The 19,226-nt window shown below is 14.9% G+C and overlaps 3 protein-coding genes across 3 annotated transcripts, besides 67 other annotated features; 1 reads left to right on the top strand and 2 right to left on the bottom strand. All coding sequences in view use genetic code 6, as the record gives it.

The window, feature by feature from the left end:
- Positions 1 to 196: 196 nt before the first annotated feature.
- Positions 197 to 235: a microsatellite.
- Positions 217 to 295: a microsatellite.
- Positions 253 to 305: a microsatellite.
- Positions 304 to 339: a microsatellite.
- A 30-nt stretch (positions 340 to 369) lies between these two features.
- Positions 370 to 416: a microsatellite.
- Positions 397 to 476: a microsatellite.
- A 312-nt stretch (positions 477 to 788) lies between these two features.
- Positions 789 to 849: a microsatellite.
- A 1,068-nt stretch (positions 850 to 1,917) lies between these two features.
- IMG5_179620 (hypothetical protein) lies at positions 1,918 to 2,709 on the top strand (the record flags this gene model as incomplete). Its single annotated transcript, XM_004027567.1, has 1 exon — positions 1,918 to 2,709. A coding segment is annotated over one exon (465 nt), but the record flags the coding sequence as incomplete, so codon positions are not given.
- An 80-nt stretch (positions 2,710 to 2,789) lies between these two features.
- Positions 2,790 to 2,841: a microsatellite.
- Positions 2,791 to 2,842: a microsatellite.
- Positions 2,811 to 2,841: a microsatellite.
- Positions 2,843 to 3,083: 241 nt separating the features above from the next.
- Positions 3,084 to 3,108: a microsatellite.
- Positions 3,109 to 3,507: 399 nt separating this feature from the next.
- Positions 3,508 to 3,550: a microsatellite.
- Positions 3,551 to 3,596: 46 nt separating this feature from the next.
- Positions 3,597 to 3,636: a microsatellite.
- Positions 3,597 to 3,663: a microsatellite.
- Positions 3,599 to 3,667: a microsatellite.
- A 188-nt stretch (positions 3,668 to 3,855) lies between these two features.
- Positions 3,856 to 3,914: a microsatellite.
- Positions 3,860 to 3,906: a microsatellite.
- Positions 3,877 to 3,916: a microsatellite.
- A 167-nt stretch (positions 3,917 to 4,083) lies between these two features.
- Positions 4,084 to 4,142: a microsatellite.
- Positions 4,143 to 4,582: 440 nt separating this feature from the next.
- Positions 4,583 to 4,649: a microsatellite.
- Positions 4,585 to 4,670: a microsatellite.
- Positions 4,614 to 4,648: a microsatellite.
- Positions 4,660 to 4,696: a microsatellite.
- Positions 4,697 to 5,241: 545 nt separating this feature from the next.
- Positions 5,242 to 5,266: a microsatellite.
- An 872-nt stretch (positions 5,267 to 6,138) lies between these two features.
- Positions 6,139 to 6,208: a microsatellite.
- A 198-nt stretch (positions 6,209 to 6,406) lies between these two features.
- Positions 6,407 to 6,450: a microsatellite.
- Positions 6,417 to 6,493: a microsatellite.
- A 343-nt stretch (positions 6,494 to 6,836) lies between these two features.
- Positions 6,837 to 6,912: a microsatellite.
- Positions 6,853 to 6,911: a microsatellite.
- Positions 6,853 to 6,912: a microsatellite.
- A 412-nt stretch (positions 6,913 to 7,324) lies between these two features.
- Positions 7,325 to 7,355: a microsatellite.
- Positions 7,356 to 8,588: 1,233 nt separating this feature from the next.
- Positions 8,589 to 8,624: a microsatellite.
- Positions 8,602 to 8,685: a microsatellite.
- Positions 8,631 to 8,685: a microsatellite.
- Positions 8,686 to 8,723: 38 nt separating this feature from the next.
- Positions 8,724 to 8,761: a microsatellite.
- A 536-nt stretch (positions 8,762 to 9,297) lies between these two features.
- Positions 9,298 to 9,346: a microsatellite.
- Positions 9,310 to 9,375: a microsatellite.
- Positions 9,342 to 9,432: a microsatellite.
- An 873-nt stretch (positions 9,433 to 10,305) lies between these two features.
- Positions 10,306 to 10,399: a microsatellite.
- Positions 10,400 to 11,119: 720 nt separating this feature from the next.
- Positions 11,120 to 11,162: a microsatellite.
- Positions 11,158 to 11,211: a microsatellite.
- Positions 11,197 to 11,272: a microsatellite.
- A 226-nt stretch (positions 11,273 to 11,498) lies between these two features.
- Positions 11,499 to 11,545: a microsatellite.
- Positions 11,503 to 11,550: a microsatellite.
- Positions 11,551 to 11,909: 359 nt separating this feature from the next.
- Positions 11,910 to 11,973: a microsatellite.
- Positions 11,967 to 12,039: a microsatellite.
- A 5-nt stretch (positions 12,040 to 12,044) lies between these two features.
- Positions 12,045 to 12,101: a microsatellite.
- Positions 12,102 to 12,104: 3 nt separating this feature from the next.
- On the bottom strand, positions 12,105 to 13,447 carry IMG5_179630 (hypothetical protein; the record flags this gene model as incomplete). The annotated part of the gene is made up of 3 exons (XM_004027568.1): positions 12,105 to 12,267; positions 12,456 to 12,695; positions 12,993 to 13,447. 3 exons carry the CDS (start codon positions 13,445 to 13,447, stop codon positions 12,105 to 12,107), a joined length of 858 nt encoding a protein of 285 aa, XP_004027617.1.
- Positions 12,344 to 12,437: a microsatellite.
- Positions 12,351 to 12,438: a microsatellite.
- Positions 12,353 to 12,440: a microsatellite.
- Positions 12,353 to 12,448: a microsatellite.
- Positions 12,353 to 12,449: a microsatellite.
- Positions 12,358 to 12,436: a microsatellite.
- Positions 12,358 to 12,452: a microsatellite.
- Positions 12,372 to 12,446: a microsatellite.
- Positions 13,448 to 13,487: 40 nt separating the features above from the next.
- Positions 13,488 to 14,965, bottom strand: IMG5_179640 (26S proteasome protein, macropain, putative; the record flags this gene model as incomplete). Its single annotated transcript, XM_004027569.1, has 2 exons — positions 13,488 to 14,006; positions 14,106 to 14,965. The coding sequence occupies 2 exons, from the start codon at positions 14,963 to 14,965 to the stop codon at positions 13,526 to 13,528; spliced, it is 1,341 nt and encodes a 446-aa protein (XP_004027618.1). The 3' UTR covers positions 13,488 to 13,525.
- Positions 14,025 to 14,100: a microsatellite.
- An 84-nt stretch (positions 14,966 to 15,049) lies between the features above and the next one.
- Positions 15,050 to 15,134: a microsatellite.
- Positions 15,135 to 15,160: 26 nt separating this feature from the next.
- Positions 15,161 to 15,197: a microsatellite.
- Positions 15,198 to 15,379: 182 nt separating this feature from the next.
- Positions 15,380 to 15,415: a microsatellite.
- Positions 15,416 to 15,713: 298 nt separating this feature from the next.
- Positions 15,714 to 15,777: a microsatellite.
- Positions 15,714 to 15,799: a microsatellite.
- Positions 15,782 to 15,825: a microsatellite.
- A 1,094-nt stretch (positions 15,826 to 16,919) lies between these two features.
- Positions 16,920 to 16,958: a microsatellite.
- Positions 16,959 to 16,969: 11 nt separating this feature from the next.
- Positions 16,970 to 17,041: a microsatellite.
- Positions 17,042 to 17,730: 689 nt separating this feature from the next.
- Positions 17,731 to 17,767: a microsatellite.
- Positions 17,768 to 17,838: 71 nt separating this feature from the next.
- Positions 17,839 to 17,886: a microsatellite.
- A 1,301-nt stretch (positions 17,887 to 19,187) lies between these two features.
- Positions 19,188 to 19,226: a microsatellite.

Here is a 19,226-nt window from a genome sequence, read left to right on the forward strand (position 1 = left end):
TAATAAATTATAATAAAAAAAAAGAAAAATAAAATAAAAAAAATAATAATAATAATAATAATTTATATATAAATATATATATATATATATAATTATTTTTATTTTATATTTATTATATGTTTAAAAATTTATAATTTCTATTAAATTATATTATTGAATTAAAAAATAATCTATATATTTTTCAAATATTCTTTAATTTTATTTATAAATATATTTTTATTTTATATATTATTTTCAAAATTAATAATTATTTATTTTATTATTTATTAATATTTAAATTATTATTAATATTATTATTATATATTTTTATAATATTTATTTTTTATAAAATTTTTTTTTTTATTCTTTTATTAATAAATAAAATATAATTATTTATATAATTTATGATATTTAATTATATTTTTATATTTATATAAAAATTATATATAAATATTTTTATTTTATAAATAATATTTATATATATATATATATATATTAAATTTTTTCTATTTATATAAAAATCTAAAATCATTTTTTGTTTGATTATTAATAATATTTATCAATTTAGTTTTTTATATCAATTTAAAATATATATATAAATTAATAAATTTTTGTAAAGCTAAAATTATTATTAAAAGATTTTTTTGAATAGTATATATACTTCCGAATAAAAAATTATTATTATTATTATTCTTTAATACAATATTATAAAATTTATTATATAAAATTTTACAAAGATAATATAATTATAACAGCTATATTCTATATAAAATATAATAAAAGTTTAAATACAACTTAAATTAATTTTGAATATTTAATAATAAATAAAATTATGATTTTATAAAAAACTAAATTTAATATTTATTAAAACCAAAGTTCTATATAAATTCATATTTATTTTTGTAGAAATAAACTTTTGAATTTTTTTTTTTTTTTTTTAAACAAAAAAAAAAAGGAAGAAAATTTCATATTTAGAATATAATAGTAAATAGTATGTTTAAATATTAAAATATACATTATGTTTTATATATAATTAATAACATTTCTATAAAAAGACTAATTATATAAACCACAATTTTATATATAAAGATTTTAGTGCTTTTTTATAATATAAAATAATTAATAATAACATATTATAATAGTATTTATATAATTATAATTAGATAAATATTTTTTATTATATATAATTATTACAAAATTTTCTATTTAATTAAGAATTTTTTTTTCATTCAATATTATTAATTAACTAGTTTTATTTAAATATTTAATATAATTTTATGATCTATTTATTTATAATCATTTAAAAGCTTTTAATTATTATTATTTTTAATTGAGTTTATTTTTAATAGACGGTATATTTAATTGTTTTTGTCATCAAATGATTTTTATTCTTTAGACTAAAACTTTGATTTATTTTTTAATAATATATTATTCTAATTAATACCAAATATTTTAAATTAATTTATATTTTATTAATTTTTCCTTGAAATATTTTCGAAAGCATTATTTTTGTTATTTAAAGAAAAAAATAACGATTTTTCTTTGATTTTATTTTTTAAAAAGAAATTGCTTTTAAATTTATTAGTTCTTTTTTTTATATGTAAAAATTATTAAACAGACTCGAATTTCCCGAACTTTATACCCGAATCTTATTTTTTATCTAACTTATATTATAATGAGCATTTTCTAATCAAACAGTCTCTAAAATAAATATCGTTTTAGAAAACAAATATATTACTACTATCAATTTTCTATTCTAAACTAATAGAACTTTTATATTTTTTTTTTCCTAAAATCCAGTGATGTTATAAAGCCTGAAAAGCAGAAAATCTATTTTATTTTTTCAGAAGATTTCCCACAAATGAATTGGCATTTTCTGAAATTTTACATTTTTATAAAAATTAAAAATTATATAGAGAAATATTTTAATAAAACTTAGAAATATCCTCATTTTATTTATTTTTAAAAGGATGAACCCCTGTAAGTAGTTAAAAAGTAATAATTCCTAATGACCACATATCTATTTAGTGAGTATAACCTATTTTTTATAAAATCTCGGGTGCTTTATAGCTTGGAGTGCCAGAAGGAGAGTACATTCTGTCATAAAAGTATTAAAAATAGTTATTATTTTTTAGTTTTTCGTATTTTAAAAAACTTTTACTTAAGTCAAAGTCTATTATTTTTACCTTTTTTAAATCTTTCGAAATCAATATATTTTCAGGCTTTAAATCACGATGACAAACTCCTTATTTTTCTAAATAAAATAAAGCCTTTAAAAGCTTTTTTATTATCTTTAAGGCTTTTAGTTCCTCAAGGGGTCCTTTATTATCTAAATAGTATTATAAAGACGGAAAATCATGGTATTCCATTACTATATGAACTTTTTGGCTGTCTTCACAGCTGAAAAACTCGAAGGCTTTCGAGATGTATTTATGATTAAGCTTATATTAGAGGATAAAGGAATTTTTTATATTCAGTATTTATTCTTCGTCGACATTTCTTATTATTTTTACGGCATATTAGGTCGTATCTTGTTTATTTAATTTATTCTCACATTTATATAGACATCCACTAACACCATCTCCGATTAAATTTGGGTCGGTAATTTAATATTTTTCTTGAAAAGTGTAAGATTTTATAGATTTTTATAAGGACTTTTAGCTAAAAGGTTATTTTTATGTAGCTTAGGCTAGAAGATTTTTACGAAATAAGTTTGCCTTTTCGTTTTTTATATAACGAATACTATTGTTTTTTCATATAAATCTTAATTTTTTTATAGTTTAAGTAATTTTTAAGTCTCTTATAATAACATTTTAGTTTATTTTTAATATTTTTTATTTTTTTTTATTTTTATTTTTTTTTTAGAATAAAAAAATAAAATGTTTTCTGTAAGAAATGTAAATTAAATTTTAAAATAAATTTAGTATGAATATTTTGCTTTTTTTTTAAAAAAAAAGAAAATAATAATATTATTTTACTTGTTATTAAATAATATATTATAAAAATATTTGTTGAATATATTTTAAATTTAGAAAAAAATTATTAAATAAATTAATTTTTTTTTTATTAAATAAATAAAAAAAATCTTATTTGAATATATTAACATTATTATTATTATTATTATTATTAAAATATTAATATGATAAATCTATTTTTAATATATTAATAAAGAAAGTATTATTATATATTAAATTATATTAAATACTATAGTTTTTAAAATACTAAAATTTATATTGATTTATCATATTTAAAATTTAGTTTAAAAATTCAAGTATTTATTATTTTTATATTTTTAGTCATGACGCAATTTGAAATAGAATAATAATCTAATCTTTTAAAAAATTTTAAATACCTTCTATTTTATTATTATTCAAACAATTTTAGTAATTAATTTATATAATATTTATATAAATTATATTAATAGAAATTACCTCTTTATTTAAAAAAATACAAATTTTATTTTAGTTAAAAAAAATTAATATTCGTTTAGAAAATAAAAAAATAACATTTAATTAAAAATAAAATAATTTTATAATATATATGTATTCATTTATAATATAAATATTATTTAAAAAAGATTTTTTTTTATTTAATATATTCTTTTATTATTAAATCAAATATATTTAGATATATATATATATATATATATATATATATTAATTTTTATATACTATATTTAATATAATATAATAATTTCAAAAACCCCTAAAAGGGAAGTCTGGTGTGGGGGCTAATTTATTAAACTAATGTGTTTTTTATACATGTTTTTTGTTAAATAAAATTTTAATTTATTTTTAAAAAAAAAAAGTAAACTCTTATATTCAGACAGATTAATATAAAATAAATTTCTATATTAAAGATGGAGGGATTTTTAATAAATTAAACAAATAATAATGGAAATATAATATAAAAAATAATAATAAAAAAAAAATATATAGCATTTATATTATTGAGATAAAAAATGTAAAAGTTAACATATTTATAACTTATAAAATATTAATATTTATTTTTATATTAAAATCATTTAAATATATTTTTTTAATAAAATTAAATTAACTTTTTTATTCAATTTATAAATATCTTTTTTATTTTATAAACTAAAACTATAAATATATATAAATATATATATATAAATATATATATATATATATATATATATATATTATCTTTTTCTTAAAATTTTAATATGTAATATAAAATTTATTTTTCTCCTTTTTAAAAAATGTGCTTTTTTTTATTTTTTCTATTAATAAAAAAATTAAAAAAACCACATTGAAAACTTTATAATTACGATAGTTTTTTATAAAATTGGGATTAAAATAATCATTTTATTTAATAGTTTTAATTAAAATAATATAATAAGCATATTTAAGAAAGTGAAAAATATACCATATATATATATTAAAAAGTCTATATATATACGTATAAAAAATCAAAAAAATTTTGAAATTATTATATACTTTATGGATTTATAATATAATTATTACATATATAAAAATTCTTATAATTTATATATATATATATATGATAAATTATTATTTTATTTTTTTTAAATAAAGTAAATAGAAACAAATATATAGAAAATTTATATTATTAATTAATAATATATATATATATATATTTTTATATAAATATATATAATATTTTATTTTATATATTATATTATTTTTTTTATTAGATATAATAATATTAATAATAATAACTATTTAATAATAATTTTTTTTTTAGTATATATTTTATTAAATTATCATAATTATATATAATATTCGTTTATTTAATTTAAAGCTTCTAATGCCCCGCATTAAAAATCCTAAAAATGTTTACTTTCATTATAATTTGTTATTATAGGACCTTCAAATTCTCTAGGATTAACTCTTATGAACCAAATATTACTAAAAACAATATTAATTATAAAATATAATAACAATTAAATGAACCTAAATTTATAAAATAGTCTTTCACTTGTATATCTTATTGACGGAACTGCTGTTCCTGCACCCAATTCAATAAGAAATATTTTATCACTTTTTGTTTTGTTTTGTTTTTATTCGTAAATTTAAACGAATAAAAAAAAAAATACTCTTTTTTAATAGAATTAATATATTAATTATAATTAGATTCCTATTAATCCGTTCTATTAGAAATAAATGAATAATCACTAAACATTAATATATTAGGTCTTATTAAATGTCCACATTATTAGCAATTTGGTAATGGTTCTTTTGCTTAAAATGTTTAAGGGTCATATTATATAGTATAGTCTTTTTTTTTTTTTTTTTTTTTTTTTGTGGGTATATATATTTATATACTTATAGCCGAAAATATAATTTAACAATCATCACATTACATATGGTTTATAGATCCATGTATTTCGAAAATATTATCTTCTTAAAATCCTGTATATTTATAAATTTAATATGTTTTTATTAAAATTAAACCGGCTTTTTGAAAGTGACCATCTACATTTGATGTTATTGAGAAATAAGTTCTATTTTAACACCAATTTTAAAGTATTTTAAATCCTTTATGAGGATTTGTTTTTCTATATAATTGTAGTCTATGTCCATAAAATCCCCAAAATAGATCTTTTTATTTATTTTATTTTATTTTTTTAGTATTTTATTAATATATACCTGGATTTCTAAATAAAAAAGATTTATATTTTATATATTTTTTATTTACTCTCGTAAAAATTAAGGATTGGCACAATCGTAATATTAATATTTATTTCTAAATGGAATATATGTATTCCAAAAACCTTTTTTATGATTTCAGTTTAAATTCTTAAAATTATGTTTATTTACCGTTTGGACCTCTAAAATCAGGAAGACCGGAATCTACTCCCATTCCGGCTCCAGTTGTTATTATTATATGTTAAGCTTCTTTTAATTTTTAAGCTATTTTTTAAATCATTTATATTTTATTAAAACAAAAAAATATTATAATTTTATATAGAAAATATATTAATTTTATTTCAATATCTTATTAATATATGTATTTTATAGTGTTTATATTTATATTTTTTAACTAATTCTTGCTAATATTTAAGAAATAATATAATAAATTTATGTTTAATAAAATTGAATTTACGATTTCTGAAAAGAGAATTTAGAACTTAACTAAATAAATAAATATAGAATAGATATAAATTGATTTATGTATATATATATATATAAAATATAAAATATATATAAAAAATAAATATAAATATAAATATAAATATATATATTTTTAATATAATCAATTAAAATTTCACTGTTATTCTTTTAAGGAATTTGTATATATTATAAATAAGTATTCCTTAAATGTTAAATTTTTAATTTTGTTATATAAAAATAAATATTTAATTATATTTTAATTTAATATATGAATTAAAATAAAAGTTATTTTTATAAAAGGATAAATCTAAAGAAAGACATAATAAATCAAAAAAAGCAAAAAAATAAAAAAAAAAAGGGAAAAAAATAAAAATAATAATATATATAATAAAAATAAAAATATTAAAAAATAAAAAAATGGTAAATAAAATAAATAAACTATAATTAATTATTAAAAAAAATAGGGAAAATAACCTGCTGCTGGTCAAAAAAAGACTAAAGAATAAATCGCTAAAGCCGCTTAAGCTAAAAAAGGAGGAAAGAAAGTATTTTTTTTTATATAAAAAAATAAATAAATAAAAAAAAAAAAAAAGAAATGGACCAAGGGTAAGGCCAAAGATAAAGTCGTACACGCTGTATTCTTGGAAAAAAAGAGAGTCGATGAAATCGTTAATAACCCATCCAAAGTAGGAAAAGTATTAACAGTAGCTAATGTTATTGAAAAGCATAAACTTAATGGGTATTTTAAATTATAAAAAAATATATATATATATAAATATATATAAATTTTTATATATTTATATTTTTATATATATATAAATTTTTATATATATATTTTGATTAGATCTGTCGCTAGAGGTATCATTAGAATGATGGTCGAAAGAAAAACTGCAGAGTTTGTTAGCAAAAATAATAACTAATGGGTATATGCATCTGTTGGAGGAAAAGCTGCAGCTGCTGGAGGTGCAGATGAAGGATAAAAAACAACCGATGCAAAATCAAAATAAGAAGCTATTAAGTAAAAGTAATAGCAAAAATAAGATCAAAAGGATAAGGCCTAAAAATGATAAATATATTGATTATTTATTTATTTTTTTAAAAAAAAAAAAATATTAGAAAGGATATATTTTACATTTTTAATGTTTTATTTTTTTTTTTTTTTTTAAATGTATTTAAATATTTAAATAAAATTACGTTTTTTTTTTTTTTTTTTTTTAATATATAAAAAATAATTTTTTATTTTGGGCAAAAAAGTAAAAAAAAAAAAAAGAAAAAAAATATTTTTAATTTTTTGTTAAAAGTTAATTTTTTTATTTAAATTATTTTTATAATTAAATAAAAATAAAGGGTTAATGGATATAGATTTGATGAAATATAAGATTCCATTGCTATAGAAGTAGAAGGAATGGAATATTCTACTCTTGAATAAAGTAAAAAATAACCTTTATCAGATAAATAAGGATAAAGTATATTCCCTTACGAAAAAACAATAGTATATAAAGCAAAAATACTGCCATATGATCCTTTTAATTTTGATAAGGTATATGAATTCGATTAAGCCAAAATAAACTTCGAATAAATATTAAAAAATAATAAAAACTATATAATGTATAAAAGTAGAATCGAGGAAATGAAGAATGCGGAACTTTAATTAATGTTAGAATAAAAAAATACTCAAAACTAAATTCCTTCTAATAATAAATTAATTTTAAAAGAAAAAAGTTTAGTCACTATAGGAAAATAATAATGTGATATAATTCTAAAGGATAATACGATTTCTAAAAAACACGCACAAATATAAGGAATTGGCAAGTATTTTTTTATTACTGATTTAGGTAGTTCTTGTGGAACATTTTTAAGGCTAAAATAAAGCTATTTTGAACTTAAAAAAGGAACTATATTCGAATGTGGATTCAATGAGTTTTAAGTTTAAGATTTAAAAATAAATAAAGATAATGCGAATGTCGTTTTGGCAGTATATGAAGGTAATTAGGATAGACTTGGGTAATAATATGAGCTTTAAGTTAAATCGAATTACCCTTTTTTAATAGGAAGTGAAAGCAGTTGTGATTTTGGCTTTAAGGATGATTAATAATTAAATTAATATCATGCCAAACTTACTTTTAAAAATGGTATTTTGGTTATTAATGATTTAGATTCTGATAAGGGTACATGGATAAGATTGTCCGAAAAAAAAAAAAAGTGAAAAGTATTTATTATCTTTCGATTCTGAAATAAGATTGTAACCGTAAATTTTTGTAGCTAAAATTAAATAGGTTGGATAAGGGTTTATTAAAGATTATGTAACTAAGTATAATAGTAGCTGTATGAATTGCAAAAAAAAAGTAGCAAATACAATTTTTATGAGTTGTTAACATATATGTTATTGTTATGATTGCATTATAGAATATAAAATAAAATACTGTATATAATAGTATTGTGGAATAGAATCAGAAAGTAAAGAAGCTTTTTAAATTGTAAGTTGATAAATATTGATATTTAATACATATGTATATATAAAAAAATATATAAAAAAAATATATAAAATATGAAATATATATATATATATATATAAATTAATATAAATATTATATATATATATATATATTTTATAATTTTTTTTTTTTATATATATGAACAAATTTTATTTATATTTAAAAATTTATTATTTAAACATTATATTTCATTTTTTAATTAATATTAATTTTTTTATTTTTTTTATAAAATTTATTAATATTTTAATTTTATTTATATCTTTTAGAATTTAAATTTATATATATTTTATTTAAAAAAAAATTAAATGATTTAATTTTTAAAATACTTTAAATTACTATTTATATTTTACATATTTAAAAAAACGAAGCTTGAATTTATTTTTTAAATAAAATATGCTTTATAAATATTTTTTGTTATATATAAATTTTTTCTTTATTTTAATAAAAAAAGATAATATATCTTGCATTTAATTGAAAAATAAATTATAGAATTAAAAAAAAAAAAAATTAAAAATATATATATCTAATGTATAAAAAAAGGAATTTTTATTATAAAAAATATTTAATTAATATTTATAAAAAAAAAAATATTTTTTTGTAAACGAAACTATAATTTTATAAAATATATTATAGAAAAATTTGTGTAATTCAAAATTTAGAAATCAAAAATATTGAAAATTTATATGTTGTAAAAATAAAACAAAAATTTTTAGATTGTATGTCTATATAATATAATAAAAATGAAAAATATTATAATACATAAAATTAAAAATAAAATAAATATAAAATAATAAATAAATAAATAAATAAATAAATAAATAAATAAATATATAAATATATAAATATATAAATAAAAAATATTTATTCATAATTTATTATTTTCCATTTAAACATTTGTAAAATTTTAATCATCATTAGTTTTTATTTTTTTCTTACTTTCTATATTATTATTATATACATAATTTTGATCTTCGCTTAAACTATTAGAAGTTGTTTTAGATTTAATATTTTTTTATAAATATCAGTATTTTCGCATTCTACGCATTTACATAATTTCGAACAAATCACACCATTTTAATGACATACACAATATTTTTTTTGACAATGAGAATTTTTACAATTACATCCTTTAATATGTGTATTATTTAATATTACTGGTTAGAAGGCATGTTTTATTCTTTTCTTTTTTTTTGCAATTGCTCTTTATCTTTCTTCTTCGTATTAATTTGTATTATGGCATCCGTCACATTTACATTCTTATGTACAATAAATACCTGAGGAAAAACAGTCACAATATCTTTTCAAACATTTACTATTTCGGCAATTACATGGCTTAATTTATTCTTCACATGAACTTTTTTCTTCTGTTATGGAGTTTATAGTGTTTTTTATCTGTTTAAAATTTAGTTATTGACAATCTTTTTTTTTTATTATCTATTTATTTAGAGCCTTTTAATCAATAGGGTCTTGTTTTATTATATTAAAGCTAATTCAGGTATATTTATATCATTTATTAATTAATTTAGGTTAAAATCAGTTACTTTATGTTATTATTCGCTTTAATTAAAATACCTAAATATATTTTTATTTTTTAAAAAAATATATAAATAGTGTGTTTTTTTACTATTTATCACATGATTATAATATTATTGTTGGAAGTAATTTTTCCTATGTGATAGGAGTTTTAGCTTATTATGAATGAATATAAAAGTCTTATTGATTAATTTTTTTAATATTAGTATTATTATTAGTAGTATTATCATTATTATTATTATTATTATTATTATTATTATTATTATTATTATTATTATTATTATATTTATTATTTATATTTTTGAAACAGCTGTTATTATTTTTCGTATAATTATTACTAAAAAAACAATATTATTCATTTTAATATTCAAATTATTAATTTTCATTAACCCTTTTATTTTTATATATATAAATTTTGTTTTTTAAAATTTTATTTACTTTATGATGTCTATCTATGTGTTTTTTTACATTAAGTTATTAGAAGATACAGTAAATAAATTTGTATAATATGTAGATATTCTTTTAGGAGTAAATATATCTTATAGCTTATCAAAGTCTTTTATAGAGTTATAATTACTAGAATTAATATTGTTTCTGTTTAATGAATTATTGTTTTTAAAGTACATTTTTTTTTTTATTATCCTTAAAAATATATATAAAAAAAATTAAATTATATTTTTTTTTAAAAAAATAAATATTATGAGTACATATATTTATATTTATAATTTTTAATGCATATATTTTTTTTAATATATGTGTATAATAAATAAAAAGTTTTTTTTTTTAAAAAATAACAATTAAATATTTAAATCTAAATCGTAAATTAATATATGAAATTTTAAATAATTTTTTTTGTATTAAAAATAGTTATTTTAATTTAAATATTTTTACTATATATAATTAATAATAATATATATATATAAATATATATTAAAAATATTTTAATTTTATTTTAAATTTATATTATTAAAATAATTATATATATATTTTTAAAAAAGTAAATTATTAATTTTGTTTTAAATAAATATATTATTTTTAAAAAACACTATTTTTTTTATATTGATATAATATAATAATTTTAATTTATTTAATATTAATAATATTAAAATTAATTTTTTATAATATTTCTAAATAATTTACTTATAATTTATAAATTAATTTATTTATTTATAAATAAAAAATGTAAACTTCAATTTAATTTTTTTAGTAATAATAAAGAAAAAAAGCTGATAGTATGATATTAAGGTTGCCTTAAATTTTAATAAAAAGTATTAACTAGTTAAAGCTTAAATACCAAATAAAATGATAAATATATTAACACTTATGAATTTAATAGATAAGAAAATAAAGAATTATTTAAAAGTATATTTCATAAATCAAATAACATTGCTATAAATTAAATATAAAAAGAAATTATAAATAAAACAAAAAATTAAATAATATAATAAGTTTAATTGATAATACATTAAATGAAAGTACATATAATAAAATAGTATTAAATAATATTGATTAAAAAATATAATAAATAAATAATAACTTAGAAGTATTATTATATATATATATCATTAATAAATTTAAATAAAATATAAGGGCTAAAATAAAAAAATATAAAATTAAAATGAAATGGATTAAATAATGTTTTCAAAAAAGAAAAAATTAGATTATAAAATAATTTGATAATAATGTAAAAAATATGTTTACAAGTAAAAATATGGGAATGAAATATTACAAAGAAAAAATATTAAAAAATAAGATTAAATATAATGAAAATATATATATAAAAACTTTATAGAATATAATTTATAAATATATTATTAGAAAAAAAATATATATTAATAAAAAATTAAATATGAAATATAAAATATATAAAAATAGATATATGTATATATATATATATATATATATATATATATATATATATATATAAATATATAATTTTTTATTTTTGTATATTAATTATATAATTATATTTGTATATTTATATATCAATATATTTATATCAATGAATTATACTAGTTTCATCAGATTTTTTATACGAAAACATTATTTTTTTATTTTGTAATTTTTCTTTCCTTTATTCTATAGCTCTTTAATTTATTTTTTCTAGATATTAACAAAATGAAATTTACTTTTCTTGTCCATCATTAGTTTTCTCATCTTCTCTATTTTAAAAATAAAATATTTAAAAGATATAAAATATGAAAACATAAAAATATAATAAATTAAAATATTTGTATATATTAAAATTTATGATTTATTATATTTAATTATATATTTATTATTAAATATTTATATATTTATTTATTTATATATTTTTATTATATTTATTATTTTTTAATTTATTTATAACCCAAATATAGCTTTTATTTCCTCATCCAATTTATTTCTTCCCATTCTTACATATAATAATTCCAATGTATCTTCTACTGTTACAGTAAATTTATTTTCTTCTGTTTTACAATACATTAGAAATTATGCCATATGAAATAAACTTTTTGGTTCTAAGTCAGAATTTTTCATTATACATCTTTTATACATATTTATAAATTCTTTATAATCTATTTTTTTATCTAGATTTGAATCTACTTCCCTATAATATATATATATATATTTACATATATTACTATTATATTAATTTTTTATTTGTTATTTTTTTATTTTATAAAAATAATTCATTTTTTATTATAATTTTTTTTTTCTTGTATTTTCTAAAAATATTACAGAATATTGTAAAAAATATACTTTAAAATAATTACATATTTAACTTTATTTATCATATTTATAAAAACTGTCCATTATATATATTTTTGTTTTGTTTTTTTATATATTAAGTTGTAATAATAAAATAAATACTAAAAAAAATGATAAAATAATATATATTTAATACCATAACATTAAATCAATTTCTGATTTTGTTAAATTCATATGCATTTTAGCTAAGACAGTTTCTATTTCTCTAGATGTAAAATATTGTTTATTTATTTCATTTTATTTATGTTATTTTTAAGCTTCTTCTGTACTTTAATTTTATATTAATAACGAATTATTTGTTTTGTCCATTTTCTTTTCATTTGTTAATCTTTCTTCATAAAATAATTTAAATACACGATCTAATGCTTTATATTCGGTTGGTTATAATTAATATTCTTCCACTTTTTCTTCTATAGACTTTATTTTATCTTCTTTAAATTATTTTAATTCGTCTTAATCTAATGCGATTCTAGGCTTATTTCTTTATTCATTAGCAAATAATGGATGATCTTTATATTTTTGTCTTAATGTAGGTGGTAAATCTTTTAATTTTAGAGGCTTTTTATCCGGTTTTTTATTATTTTATTCCATTTATTTTTTTATATATATTAATCTTAATATATTTAATTTATTTTAATATAATAAAAAAAAGACCTTTTATTATTAGTTTCATTTTTATATTGATATATGTGAAATATATATATATATAAAATAAAAAATCAAGCATAATATTCCAATTTTTGTTTTTCTTAGCTTCAACAGCTGCAATGCCATCAATATAATCTTCATGTGTTAAAAATGCTGCCCCCTTCTTAAAGCACACATACCTGCTTCTACACAGACTGCTTTTACTTAAGCACAATTAAATCCTTCAGTACTTCTTGCCAATTCTGAGAAAATAATATCTTTAGTTTTCATTTTTCTTGAATGAATCTTCAAGACTTACCCTCTAGCTTCTTCATTAGGTAATGGGAACTCTATTTTTCTATCTAACCTTCCGCTTCTTAATAAAGCAGGATCTAAAATATCAGGTCTATTAGTAGCAGCAATAACTTTAATGCTGTCATCTTAAGTAAAACCATCTAATTGATTCAATAACTCAAGCATAGTTCTTTGAACTTCACGATCTCCGCTTTTATCACTATCAAATCTAAAAGCAAATATAAGCATATATATATATATATATATATATATATATATATATATATATATATATATATATATATATATATATATAATATATAAATACCTTTTAGTACCAATAGCATCTAATTCATCAATAAAAATTATTGTAGGCTTTTTTTCTTTAGCTAATGCAAAAGCATCTCTTATCATTTTAGCTCCATCTCCTATGAACATTTATACTAGCTAAGGTCCTGCTAATTTCAAAAAAGTAGCATTTGTATCAGCAGCACAAGCCCTAGCCATCATAGTCTTTCCAGTACCTGGAGGTCCATACATGAGTACACCTTTAGGTGGTCTAATACCTATGGAGTCAAATTTATCTTTATGTGTAATAGGTAAGACTATGGCTTCACGAAGTTCTTAAATTTATTTGTCTAAACCACCTACATCTGTGTATTATTCAGTTGGTCTTTCATCTATTTCCATTGCTTTAACACGATTGTCGTATTCAGCAGGAAGCTTTTCTAAGACGAGGTATGAATCTTTATTTACGCCAACTAATTCACCAGGTTTAAGGTCTTCAGCGTCTACTAGACCGATTACTGGAAGGAATACAGTATGTTTAGTGGATGTTTTTATTACTACGGCTTTTCCTTTACGGGTAGAATTGATATCTAAGGCAGCAGTATCTTAGTCTTCGCCTTCTTCGGGTTCAATATCGAGGATTTCTACGACATTAGAAATTAAATAAGGCATTTGTTTGTTTAATTTAATTTTTTCTTGGTTATCTTTAATTTGCTTTTTGGATTTTGTAATATCACTTTTTAAACGATTTTCTTAGTTTCTCATTACACGGATATTCTCGTCGAATATCTTTATTCTATTTCGAATTTCTTCGTCATTTAAGCCTTCGATATCTTTTAACCATTATTCGGTTGGATCTTCAATTTCCATTTATTATGAAATGGGATCTTTGGTAGTCATTATTTAAAATATATTAAATTTTTATTTATAAATATATATATAAAAATTATATATAAAAATTTATATGTAATTATAAATAAAATAATATATATATATATAAAATATGTATATATATATATAAATTTATATATATATATATATATATATATATATATATATATATATATATGTTTTTTTTTTTTTCGAGATCAGATATTTTTTTAATATATTTTTTATTAATTATTATTTATTATATTTATATAATTAATTTGTTTATTTTTTAAAAATTGAAAATACTTTGTATAATAAAATATTAACTGTGTTATATTTATTTTTCTACAATTTTTTTATTAAGTTAAAAATAAAATATTTATTTGTATTATATTTTTTATAATAATAATATTATTTATATGTAAATATTGCATTTTATTAATATTTCATTTTTCATTTTTGATTTTTGATTTTTCATTTAATATAATGATTTTATTAAAAATAAAAAATATTAATATCATTATCATTATAATATTGTTTTACATAATAGTCTTTTCAACATTATAAAATTTTAATATTATTCAATATAACATATATATTATAATAATCAAAAAAAAATATAAAAAATTGTTAATACATTTCTTGTATATAAAGTTTAAAATATTAATTTGTTTTATTTATTTTTGTTTACAATCTTTAAATTTTTATTTTAATGTATAATTTATATTTAAATATTTGATAACTTAAACAATTATTAATTAAAAAAAGATAATTTTTAATATATATATATATATATATATATATATATATATATATATATATATATATATATATATATATATTATTATTATTATATTTATTATAAAATATTTTATTTTTAAAAAATTATTCTAGACATATCATATAAATATATTTAATTATATGATATAATTAATAGTGTTTTTGTATATTTTTCGGTATATATACATATAATAAATATATAATCTGATAAAAAATAATGAAAACAATATTATATTCTTTTATTAAACATTACGTTTCTTATTTAATAAAGTAATTATTTTATTATATATTGTTTTTATGATAAATACTAGAAAAATAGTTATATTTATAGAATTATTATTATTATAAATATATATTTCTATTAGATCTATAAATTAATATTAAAAGATATTTAATTTCTTATAGATTTAATTATATATTTAATTATTAAATATTTATTTTCTTTAATCTCTTATAAAATTTATTTAATATTATTATGATTATTTTTAAGTCACAAAGTTAATATTTTATACTAACCCTGAAGTTTAATATATGTATTTTATATATAAAAACATAAAACCCAAAAAATTAATAGTAATACATGCTTATGTAATTCATAAATAATCTATATTTTGTAATCTAATATGATAATAAAGTCCATATTTTGACATATTTATATTATCACGGAAAAAAATACAATTTATAATATCTTTTATTATGTATTTTGTATAATTATACAAATAGACAATTTATATAATTTTTAAATTATTTTTTTTTAAAATAAAATAAAATGATTTCTAATAAAAAAATAAAATAAAATTATTTATTCAACTTTTTTAATTAAATATTATTCGTATTTTTAATTTATTTGATTAAAATAGAATAATCATATTTATTTTATATACTAAATGGATAAATCAATTAAATATATATATAAAGTTAAGTTATAATTAAACTTTAAAAAATAATAAAAAATTAAAATGATTTTAGTTTGGAAATAATAATAGTTATATTTTTATATAAGTAAAAGATGAGATATAATTTAAAATTATTTTATAATAAATATATATTAATAAGAAATATGAAAAAAATAATATAAAATAAAAAAAATATATATAAATATATATATATATAATACTATTATCAACAATAAATAATATAATATAATAATTTTTTATAAATCTATCATTTAATAATTATATATATTATTATTTATTTAACTAAAATTTTTATAATTTTTATTATATTTCTCTAATTTATTATTTATAAAAAAAAATATATATATATATTTATATATATATATATATATATATATTTATATATATATATGTATATATATATATATATTATTTTATTATCAAGGTTTAGTATTTTTAACTTCATCTTTTTATATATTATCCTATTTAGTTTAATTATTTAATTTATCTAATATATCTATTGTATCTAATGGATTTTCTATTATTTTTCTTTTTTTACATTATTTAAATGGACAAGGTTTACACAATCCACATAGACAAGGTACCCTTCCTTTTCCATATAAGTCTATTATTTTATTTTCAGTTTCCTTATATTCATCTATGCTATATTATTTTAAAGCTCCTGCAAAGACTGCTATTTCATTTAAAGAAAGTTAATTTTTTTTAATATAACAAGCAAAAATAAACATCCTTTTTTTTTATATATATATATATATATACATATTTTTATTAAAAAAAAAAGGAAATACCTATCTCCTATTTAAGGGGCATCTATACCACAAGCAGCTGAACTTCTAAAATCAGATACATATACATATTGGTATTTAAGACATGATTTATAGTATTTTATTACTAAAAATTTGACAGTAGTAGTATAAGTAGATTGATCTTATATTATTTATTCGGCTATTCCATCTATTATTATACCAGACTTATCTATTTATTCATCAATTGAGGCAAATGGGTAATTTGGGGTAGTTTTACATTATTAAGTTTACTATATAGATAATATTAAGTAGAATATATTAATTATTATCATTTTTTTTTTTTTTGTAATATTTATATATATTATAATATATTTTATATTATATATTTTTATGATTTTTAGATAGAAATGTGAAAAAACGGTTTTATATAACTATAATATATATGTTTTATATATAATTATTTTTTATAAAATTTTTTTGTTTCTTTAAATTTTTTTTTTTTATAAATAAAAAAAGTTTTTTTAAAAATAATTATTATTTTAGAAACAAAAATTATGAAAAAGTTATATATATATATATATATTTATTTGGCCTTTATATTTACTTATTTATCTATTATATTAATAATTCCATCTTTATGAGTATTAATTTTAATAATAAATATAAAAAAGTGAAATAATAATATAAAGAATAATCAAAATAAATAGTATTTAAAGCTAGTACTCATAAAATACTTGCAAAATCAAATATTTTTTATTCTAAATACATTAAATTATGTACTTAAATTTAATATATATATATATATATATGAATATAATTTATTTATATTCTTTTATAAAAATTTAAATAATTAGTTTTATTTTATTAAAAAAAAATATTAAAATAAAATAGAGATTATTTCATTTTTTTAAAATAAAAATTATATATTATAATTATTTTATTTTTATTTTTAGAAAAAAATTAAAAATAAAAAAAATATTAGGAAAACTAAACTATAAATATAGGTTAAAATAAAAAAAAACTAATATACTATAGATATTTGATTATACATAGGATTGTGGAGTATATTTAGTTAAAATTTGGTTAACAAAACGGTCTTTTTTTAAAGACTTTTGGATAACTTTCGTACAAAAGTTATAATTATGTATATCGTTTCTATTAATTATACTTAATAATGATATTTTTTACATATAATATAATTATTAATGCTATTTATTCCTTTTTAATATAACCTATAGTGATATTTTATGAAAAAAATGATTAAGGTTACTAGATTTTAAGAATATAATATATATATTTTATTAATTATAAAAAAAAAAGGTATTAAATAATTTTGGATATATATTAAAATTTTATATATATTGATTTTAAAAAGAAATTAGAAATTTTTTTATTATAAATTTAATATTTATTTAAATCTATGTATTATAATATGTTTTTAATTAAAAATAATGAATTATTGTATAAAATATAAGAATATAATAATAGATAATATATAATTTTATAATTAAAGGGATGTATTATTTTATTATAATATTAAATTGTCAAACTTAAATAAAATTTAATTAGCATTATATATAAAATAATATTAGCATAAATAAATATAAAGTATATTTGTAAAAATTATTAAATAAAATTATAAAATATATTATAAGAATAAGTATATTAAAAAAATGATATAAAAAAGATAAATATAAAAATATTAATTTTATTGTATAAGCACATTAATATACTATTAATGTTTAAAAATAAAATTAATATATCGAATATATAAATATATATATATAAATACAAATTTGTGTTTGTATTTATAAATATAAATATATATATATATATATATTTATATAT

This window comes from Ichthyophthirius multifiliis (genome assembly GCF_000220395.1).
Source record: "Ichthyophthirius multifiliis unplaced genomic scaffold scaff_1120509251310, whole genome shotgun sequence".
NCBI classification, from domain to species: Eukaryota; Ciliophora; class Oligohymenophorea; order Hymenostomatida; genus Ichthyophthirius; species Ichthyophthirius multifiliis.